The sequence below is a fragment of the Entelurus aequoreus genome, linkage group LG03 (assembly GCF_033978785.1).
Source record: "Entelurus aequoreus isolate RoL-2023_Sb linkage group LG03, RoL_Eaeq_v1.1, whole genome shotgun sequence".
Taxonomy (NCBI): Eukaryota; Metazoa; Chordata; class Actinopteri; order Syngnathiformes; family Syngnathidae; genus Entelurus; species Entelurus aequoreus.
Window position 1 is genome coordinate 92,627,401 of NC_084733.1, and position 11,222 is coordinate 92,638,622.

Below are 11,222 nucleotides of genomic sequence, written 5' to 3' on the forward strand. Positions count from 1 at the left end.
ACACTTGTTGTTGTAACACACTATTGACACTTGTTGTTGTAACACACTATTGACACTTGTTGTTGTAACACACTATCGACACTTGTTGTTGTAACACACTATTGACACTTGTTGTTGTAACACACTATTGACACTTGTTGTTGTAACACACTATTGACACTTGTTGTTGTAACACACTATCGACACTTGTTGTTGTAACACACTATCGGACACTTGTTGTTGTAACACACTATCGACACTTGTTGTTGTAACACACTATCGACACTTGTTGTTGTAACACACTATCGACACTTGTTGTTGTAACACACTATTGACACTTGTTGTTGTAACACACTATTGACACTTGTTGTTGTAACACACTATTGACACTTGTTGTTGTAACACACTATTGACACTTGTTGTTGTAACACACTATCGACACTTGTTGTTGTAACACACTATTGACACTTGTTGTTGTAACACACTATCGACACTTGTTGTTGTAACACACTATCGACACTTGTTGTTGTAACACACTATCGACACTTGTTGTTGTAACACACTATTGACACTTGTTGTTGTAACACACTATTGACACTTGTTGTTGTAACACACTATTGACACTTGTTGTTGTAACACACTATTGACACTTGTTGTTGTAACACACTATTGACACTTGTTGTTGTAACACACTATCGACACTTGTTGTTGTAACACACTATTGACACTTGTTGTTGTAACACACTATTGACACTTGTTGTTGTAACACACTATTGACACTTGTTGTTGTAACACACTATTGACACTTGTTGTTGTAACACACTATTGACACTTGTTGTTGTAACACACTATTGACACTTGTTGTTGTAACACACTATTGACACTTGTTGTTGTAACACACTATTGACACTTGTTGTTGTAACACACTATTGACACTTGTTGTTGTAACACACTATTGACACTTGTTGTTGTAACTACACTATTGACACTTGTTGTTGTAACACACTATTGACACTTGTTGTTGTAACACACTATTGACACTTGTTGTTGTAACACACTATTGACACTTGTTGTTGTAACACACTATTGACACTTGTTGTTGTAACACACTATTGACACTTGTTGTTGTAACACACTATCGACACTTGTTGTTGTAACACACTATTGACACTTGTTGTTGTAACACACTATTGACACTTGTTGTTGTAACACACTATCGACACTTGTTGTTGTAACACACTATTGACACTTGTTGTTGTAACACACTATTGACACTTGTTGTTGTAACACACTATTGACACTTGTTGTTGTAACACACTATCGACACTTGTTGTTGTAACACACTATCGACACTTGTTGTTGTAACACACTATCGACACTTGTTGTTGTAACACACTATCGACACTTGTTGTTGTAACACACTATCGACACTTGTTGTTGTAACACACTATCGACACTTGTTGTTGTAACACACTATCGACACTTGTTGTTGTAACACACTATCGACACTTGTTGTTGTAACACACTATCGACACTTGTTGTTGTAAAACACTATTGACACTTGTTGTTGTAACACACTATTGACACTTGTTGTTGTAACACACTATTGACACTTGTTGTAACACACTATTGACACTTGTTGTTGTAACACACTATTGACACTTGTTGTTGTAACACACTATTGACACTTGTTGTTGTAACACACTATTGACACTTGTTGTTGTAACACACTATTGACACTAGTTGTTGGAACACACTATCGACACTTGTTGTTGTAACACACTATCGACACTTGTTGTTGTAACACACTATTGACACTTGTTGTTGTAACACACTATTGACACTTGTTGTTGTAACACACTATTGACACTTGTTGTTGTAACACACTATTGACACTTGTTGTTGTAACACACTATTGACACTTGTTGTTGTAACACACTATTGACACTTGTTGTTGTAACACACTATTGACACTTGTTGTTGTAACACACTATTGACACTTGTTGTTGTAACACACTATTGACACTTGTTGTTGTAACACACTATTGACACTTGTTGTTGTAACACACTATTGACACTTGTTGTTGTAACACACTATTGACACTTGTTGTTGTAACACACTATTGACACTTGTTGTTGTAACACACTATTGACACTTGTTGTTGTAACACACTATTGACACTTGTTGTTGTAACACACTATTGACACTTGTTGTTGTAACACACTATTGACACTTGTTGTTGTAACACACTATTGACACTTGTTGTTGTAACACACTATTGACACTTGTTGTTGTAACACACTATTGACACTTGTTGTTGTAACACACTATTGACACTTGTTGTTGTAACACACTATCGACACTTGTTGTTGTAACACACTATTGACACTTGTTGTTGTAACACACTATTGACACTTGTTGTTGTAACACACTATTGACACTTGTTGTTGTAACACACTATTGACACTTGTTGTTGTAACACACTATTGACACTTGTTGTTGTAACACACTATTGACACTTGTTGTTGTAACACACTATCGACACTTGTTGTTGTAACACACTATCGACACTTGTTGTTGTAACACACTATTGACACTTGTTGTTGTAACACACTATCGACACTTGTTGTTGTAACACACTATCGACACTTGTTGTTGTAACACACTATTGACACTTGTTGTTGTAACACACTATTGACACTTGTTGTTGTAACACACTATCGACACTTGTTGTTGTAACACACTATCGACACTTGTTGTTGTAACACACTATTGACACTTGTTGTTGTAACACACTATCGACACTTGTTGTTGTAACACACTATTGACACTTGTTGTTGTAACACACTATTGACACTTGTTGTTGTAACACACTATTGACACTTGTTGTTGTAACACACTATTGACACTTGTTGTTGTAACACACTATCGACACTTGTTGTTGTAACACACTATCGACACTTGTTGTTGTAACACACTATTGACACTTGTTGTTGTAACACACTATCGACACTTGTTGTTGTAACACACTATCGACACTTGTTGTTGTAACACACTATTGACACTTGTTGTAACACACTATTGACACTTGTTGTTGTAACACACTATTGACACTTGTTGTTGTAACACACTATTGACACTTGTTGTTGTAACACACTATTGACACTTGTTGTTGTAACACACTATTGACACTTGTTGTTGTAACACACTATTGACACTTGTTGTTGTAAAACACTATTGACACTTGTTGTTGTAACACACTATTGACACTTGTTGTTGTAACACACTATTGACACTTGTTGTTGTAACACACTATTGACACTTGTTGTTGTAACACACTATTGACACTTGTTGTTGTAACACACTATTGACACTTGTTGTTGTAACACACTATTGACACTTGTTGTTGTAACACACTATTGACACTTGTTGTTGTAACACACTATTGACACTTGTTGTTGTAACACACTATTGACACTTGTTGTTGTAACACACTATTGACACTTGTTGTTGTAACACACTATTGACACTTGTTGTTGTAACACACTATTGACACTTGTTGTAACACACTATTGACACTTGTTGTTGTAACACACTATCGACACTTGTTGTTGTAACACACTATCGACACTTGTTGTTGTAACACACTATTGACACTTGTTGTTGTAACACACTATCGACACTTGTTGTTGTAACACACTATCGACACTTGTTGTTGTAACACACTATCGACACTTGTTGTTGTAACACACTATCGACACTTGTTGTTGTAACACACTATTGACACTTGTTGTTGTAACACACTATTGACACTTGTTGTTGTAACACACTATTGACACTTGTTGTTGTAACACACTATCGACACTTGTTGTTGTAACACACTATCGACACTTGTTGTTGTAACACACTATCGACACTTGTTGTTGTAACACACTATCGACACTTGTTGTTGTAACACACTATCGACACTTGTTGTTGTAACACACTATCGACACTTGTTGTTGTAACACACTATCGACACTTGTTGTTGTAACACACTATCGACACTTGTTGTTGTAACACACTATCGACACTTGTTGTTGTAAAACACTATTGACACTTGTTGTTGTAACACACTATTGACACTTGTTGTTGTAACACACTATTGACACTTGTTGTAACACACTATTGACACTTGTTGTTGTAACACACTATTGACACTTGTTGTTGTAACACACTATTGACACTTGTTGTTGTAACACACTATTGACACTTGTTGTTGTAACACACTATTGACACTTGTTGTTGTAACACACTATTGACACTTGTTGTTGTAACACACTATTGACACTTGTTGTTGTAACACACTATCGACACTTGTTGTTGTAACACACTATTGACACTTGTTGTTGTAACACACTATTGACACTTGTTGTTGTAACACACTATTGACACTTGTTGTTGTAACACACTATCGACACTTGTTGTTGTAACACACTATTGACACTTGTTGTTGTAACACACTATTGACACTTGTTGTTGTAACACACTATTGACACTTGTTGTTGTAACAAGGGTCAGAAAAAGACTATATTTAGTTGACTGTGTGTCATGTGTGTGTAGAGACTCAACAACACCCGGCAGGACGACTACATGTCCTTCATGTTCAGCTGTGTGCGTGTTGGCTGGCTGAAGGTGAGTGAGAGACTCCAGAAGAAAACCTTGAAATGATGACTTGTGTGTTGTGTGTTGTGTGTTGTGTGTCTGTGTCTCTCGTCCAATCAGATGTGGGCTCAGGAAGTCTCTCAGGTGAGCTCTTGATGATTGATTGATTGATCTCACAGCTGATGACAACTGATACACAATCAATAATCAATGTTTGTAGGCGGAGATGCAGCTGAGGATCTGTCAGTCCTCCTTTGATCGTCACACACATGTGACACGACAACTTGTGGGAGAGTTACACAACACACATGTAGGTAGAAACACACACATATAGTCATATTGTGGGAGAGTTACACAACACACATGTAGGTAGAAACACACACATATAGTCATATTGTGGGAGAGTTACACAACACACATGTAGGTAGAAACACACACATATAGTCATATTGTGGGAGAGTTACACAACACACATGTAGGTAGAAACACACACATATAGTCATATTGTGGGAGAGTTACACAACACACATGTAGGTAGAAACACACACATATAGTCATATTGTGGGAGAGTTACACAACACACGTGTAGGTAGAAACACACACATATAGTCATATTGTGGGAGAGTTACACAACACACATGTAGGTAGAATCACACACATATAGTCATATTGTGGGAGAGTTACACAACACACGTGTAGGTAGAAACACACACATATAGTCATATTGTGGGAGAGTTACACAACACACGTGTAGGTAGAAACACACACATATAGTCATATTGTGGGAGAGTTACACAACACACGTGTAGGTAGAAACACACACATATAGTCATATTGTGGGAGAGTTACACAACACACATGTAGGTAGAAACACACACATATAGTCATATTGTGGGAGAGTTACACAACACACATGTAGGTAGAAACACACACATATAGTCATATTGTGGGAGAGTTACACAACACACATGTAGGTAGAAACACACACATATAGTCATATTGTGGGAGAGTTACACAACACACATGTAGGTAGAAACACACACATATAGTCATATTGTGGGAGAGTTACACAACACACATGTAGGTAGAAACACACACATATAGTCATATTGTGGGAGAGTTACACAACACACATGTATGTAGAAACACACACATATAGTCATATTGTGGGAGAGTTACACAACACACATGTAGGTAGAAACACACACATATAGTCATATTGTGGGAGAGTTACACAACACACATGTAGGTAGAAACACACACATATAGTCATATTGTGGGAGAGTTACACAACACACATGTAGGTAGAAACACACACATATAGTCATATTGTGGGAGAGTTACACAACACACATGTAGGTAGAAACACACACATATAGTCATATTGTGGGAGAGTTACACAACACACATGTAGGTAGAAACACACACATATAGTCATATTGTGGGAGAGTTACACAACACACATGTAGGTAGAAACACACACATATAGTCATATTGTGGGAGAGTTACACAACACACATGTAGGTAGAAACACACACATATAGTCATATTGTGGGAGAGTTACACAACACACATGTAGGTAGAAACACACACATATAGTCATATTGTGGGAGAGTTACACAACACACATGTAGGTAGAGACACACACATATAGTCATATTGTGGGAGAGTGTTGCGTCCACCAGTTCTTCCTCCCAGGGATTCTAAGTCACTGGTCAATCCCAAGTTCTTTCCATGACATATATGCTGAGTAAGAAGGACCATCAAGACAGAATTGGAATATTTTCAAGTTTTACTAAAGCTTTAGGAGATCATCTTAACCAATACCTTCATATCGGCTACTCTAGTTGATCTGACATTCAAATGGAAAAGCCATCTTCTTGCACACAAAGGGGACACACACAGGTGTTATAATTGTGTAATAAGAATACGATGTTGATGTGTGTGTTCAGAACAAACACATGCAGAGTCTGATAGACTTTGTGGATGCTCAGACGTGTTTCTACGCACGATGCAAGCAACACGCCTTGGAGCTGAGGAAACACCTGGCCAGGTGCATACACACTTTCATCACCACTATGTGTATACTCTACATACACAATTATCTGTATTTATATATATATATATATATATATATATATATATATATATATATATATATATATATATATATATATATATATACTGTATATATATATATATTAAGGATGTCCGATAGTGGCTTTTTGCCGATATCCGATATTCCGATATTGTCCAACTCTTTAATTACCGATACCAACCGATACCGATATCGACCGATATATACAGTCGTGGAATGAACACATTATTATGCCTAATTTGGACAACCAGGTATGGTGAAGATAAGGTACTTTTAAAAAAATAAAAAAAAATAAGATAACTAAATTAAAAACATTTTCTTGAATAAAAAAGAAAGTAAAACAATATAAAAACAGTTACATAGAAACTAGTAATGAATGAAAATGAGTAAAATGAAGTGTTAAAGGTTAGTACTATTAGTGGAGCAGCAGCACGCACAATCATGTGTGCTTACGGACTGTATCCCTTGCAGACTGTATTGATATATATTGATATATAATGTAGGAAGCAGAATATTAATAACAGAAAGAAATGGGGGGGAGGGAGGTTTTTTGGCTTGGTGCACTAATTGTAAGTGTATCTTGTGTTTTTTATGTGGATTTAATAAAAAAAACAACGATACAGATAATAAAAAAAACGATACCGATAATTTCCGCTATTACATTTTAACGCATTTACATCCCTAATATATATATATATATATATATACACAATATGTATGTGTATTATCATCATTATATATGTCCTTGTCAACACACACACACACACGTGTGTACTTTCAGCATCCCAGCAGTGTTGTGCTCCAGCCAGTGGCAGTCATCAATAACCGATGAACTTATCGATACCAATGATCAGCAAAGGGCGTCCATCTTGGTTCCACACCTTCCAGATTTGGAGCGAGACTCTTGGACATTAGAAGTTGCTGCTGAGGAGACAAGTAAGAGTCCGCCTGCATCACCTCAGCAAAGTAGCAGCAAGAAAGATGAGGCTGAGTGTGGAAGTGTGGGTGAGATAGTGGAGAGTCTTCATGGTTGTCAGGATGTGATGGCAGCCAAGAAGAGAAGACAGACTAACCATGAATAGATCAGTGTATAGACATGATGGGACCTGTCTACTTCCTGGGAGGAGGGTCACTGTACAACTGTCTACTTCCTGGGAGGAGTGTCACTGTACAAGTGTCTACTTCCTGGGAGGAGTGTCACTGTACAACTGTCTACTTCCTGGGAGGAGTGTCACTGTACAAGTGTCTACTTCCTGGGAGGAGTGTCACTGTACAAGTGTCTACTTCCTGGGAGGAGTGTCACTGTACAACTGTCTACTTCCTGGGAGGAGTCTAATTCCTGGGAGGAGGGTCACTGTACAAGTGTCTACTTCCTGGGAGGAGTGTCACTGTACAAGTGTCTACTTCCTGGGAGGAGTGTCACTGTACAACTGTCTACTTCCTGGGAGGAGTGTCACTGTACAAGTGTCTACTTCCTGGGAGGAGTGTCACTGTACAAGTGTCTACTTCCTGGGAGGAGTGTCACTGTACAAGTGTCTACTTCCTGGGAGGAGTGTCACTGTACAAGTGTCTACTTCCTGGGAGGAGTGTCACTGTACAAGTGTCTACTTCCTGGGAGGAGTGTCACTGTACAAGTGTCTACTTCCTGGGAGGAGTGTCACTGTACAACTGTCTACTTCCTGGGAGGAGTGTCACTGTACAACTGTCTACTTCCTGGGAGGAGTGTCACTGTACAAGTGTCAGAGTGACAACAAAGTAAACATGCAAGTGCAGACATCATCACCAACACAACATCCATATCAAATATTGTACATTTGAAGTACTGTGCGTAAGGCTTGTTAAATGTACCATCTATATATATATATATATATATATATATACATATATATATATACACACACTACCGTTCAAAAGTTTGGGGTCACCCAAACAATTTAGTGGAATAGCCTTCATTTCTAAGAACAAGAATAGACTGTCGAGTTTCAGATGAAAGTTCTCTTTTTCTGGCCATTTTGAGCGTTTAATTGACCCCACAAATGTGATGCTCCAGAAACTCAATCTGCTCAAAGGAAGGTCAGTTTTGTAGCTTCTGTAACGAGCTAAAGTGTTTTCAGATGTGTGAACATGATTGCACAAGGGTTTTCTAATCATCAATTAGCCTTCTGAGCCAATGAGCAAACACATTGTACCATTAGAACACTGGAGTGATAGTTGCTGGAAATGGGCCTCTAGTAGATATTGCACCAAAAAGCAGACATTTGCAGCTAGAATAGTCATTTAGCACATTAGCAATGTATAGAGTGTATTTCTTTCAAGTTAAGACTAGTTTAAAGTTATCTTCATTGAAAAGTACAGTGCTTTTCCTGCAAAAATAACCACATTTACATGTGACCCCAAACTTTTGAACGGTAGTGCATGTATATATGTGTGTATACATGTGTCTATATGTATGTGTGTAAGTCATAAGTACAGTCATGACAAAAGTCATAACTGCAAATGTTTAATTCCATCATTTTAATGTTTAAATCGAACAAATTGAGTTCATTGTAGCGTCCAGACGACTGAAATTTAAGGAACAAATAAAGTATTTAGAATAGCAGTGAGTAATGTGTAGACCAGGGGTCACCAACCTTTTTGAAAGCAAGAGCTACTTCTTGGGTAGTGATTAATGCGAAGGGCTACCAGTTTGATACACACTTCAATAAATTGCCAGAAATAGCCAATTTGCTCAATTTACCTTTAACTCTATGTTATTATTAATAATTAATGATATTTACACTTAATTGAACGGTTTAAAAGAGGAGAGAACACGGGAAAAAATTACAATTAAATTTTGAAACATAGTTTGTCTTCAATTTCAAAATTCAACCGAAAAAAAGAAGAGAAAAACTTTAAAAAATAATTTATGGAACATCATTAGTCATTTTTCCTGATTAAGATTAATTTTAGAATTTTGATGACATGTTTTAAATAGGTTAAAATCCAATCTACACTTTGTTAGAGTATATAGCAAATTGGACCAAGACAAATGACTATTTTTTCTAGATTTTCCAGAACAAATTTTTTTTTAAAAATTCAAAAGACTTTGAAATAAGATTTAAATTTGATTCTACAGATTTTCTGGATTGGCCAGAATAATTTTTTTGAATTTTAATCATAACAAGTTTGAAGAAATATTTCATGAATATTCTTCGTCGGAAAAATAGAAGCTAAAATGAAGAATTAAATTAAAATCTATTTATTATTCTTTACAATAAAAACATTTTTTTTTTACTTGAACATTGATTTAAATTGTCAGGAAAGAAAAGGAAGGAATTTAAAAGGTAAAAAGGTATATGTGTTTAAAAATCCTAAAATCATTTTTAAGGTTGTATTTTTTCTCTAAAATTGTCTTTCTGAAAGTTATAAGAAGCAAAGTAAAAAAAAAATGAATGAATTTATTTAAACAAGTGAAGACCAAGTCTTTTAAATATTTTCTTGGATTTTCAAATTCTATTTGAGTTTTGTCCCTCTTACAATTAAAAATGTCGGGCAAAGCGAGACCAGCTTGCTAGTAAATAAATAAAATTGAAAAATTATATTTGAGTTTTGTCTCTCTTAGAATTAAAAATGTTGGGCAAAGCGAAGTGCTAGTAAATAAATAAAATTAAAAAATTCTATTTGAGTTTTGTCTCTCTTAGAATTAAAAATGTTGGGCAAAGCGAGACCAGCTTGCTAGTAAATAAATAAAATTGAAAAATTCTATTTGAGTTTTGTCTCTCTTAGAATTAAAAATGTCGGGCAAAGCGAGACCAGCTTGCTAGTAAATAAATAAAATTGAAAAATTCTATTTGAGTTTTGTCTCTCTTAGAATTGAAAATGTCGGGCAAAGCGAGACCAGCTTGCTAGTAAATAAATACAATTTAAAAAATAGAGGCAGCTCACTGGTAAGTGCTGCTATTTGAGCTATTTTTAGAACAGGCCGGCGGGCTACTCATCTGGTCCTTACGGGCTACCTGGTGCCCGCGGGCACCGCGTTGGTGACCCCTGGTGTAGATAATTAGTGTACTCGATATGTCGCCCCCTGCTGGGCATTTCCCCGCATAGAAAGATGAAACAAACACATGTCCAAATATTGTTTTCATGTTTGCTCCAACATTCAAATTGCGAAACGTAATGAGCAAAAAATAAATACAAAATATTGACACCTTTGTTTGTTTATCTTCTGTGTCTGCCTGTCATTAATGTTTTATTGTTATTATTAATAATATACATCATCTTTATTCATTATTGGTCAACCTTGCATGTTCCGTTGTGTTTTCATCCTGAAGAAGAGTCCATTATTGATGTTCTTTCTCAAGTGCAGTCCAACTCCAGCAATAAAACATCAGTAGAAGAGGACACAACATTGAATAGTAGAAACGTACCTTCTTTCTCTCATTCTCTTTTTCGTCCTTTTTGAGCACCAGTCCAAGTTTACATGAATATTATTATTAAATATGTTCTAAGAAAGACCTGAAA

At 36.3% G+C, this 11,222-nt stretch overlaps 1 protein-coding gene across 1 annotated transcript in view; it reads left to right on the forward strand.

Annotated features, from left to right (window-relative positions):
- LOC133645989 (endophilin-B2-like) overlaps nucleotides 1-10,906 on the forward strand; it is an 11,912-nt gene extending 1,006 nt beyond the window's left edge. Inside the window, exons 2-6 of the mRNA XM_062040913.1 lie at nucleotides 4,583-4,654; nucleotides 4,745-4,768; nucleotides 4,845-4,934; nucleotides 6,577-6,677; nucleotides 7,504-10,906. Coding sequence (XP_061896897.1) covers nucleotides 4,583-4,654; nucleotides 4,745-4,768; nucleotides 4,845-4,934; nucleotides 6,577-6,677; nucleotides 7,504-7,804 — 588 coding nt within the window. The 3' untranslated portion in view covers nucleotides 7,805-10,906. The remainder of the gene's footprint in view (nucleotides 1-4,582; nucleotides 4,655-4,744; nucleotides 4,769-4,844; nucleotides 4,935-6,576; nucleotides 6,678-7,503) is intronic.
- The last annotated feature ends 316 nt before the right edge of the window (nucleotides 10,907-11,222 follow it).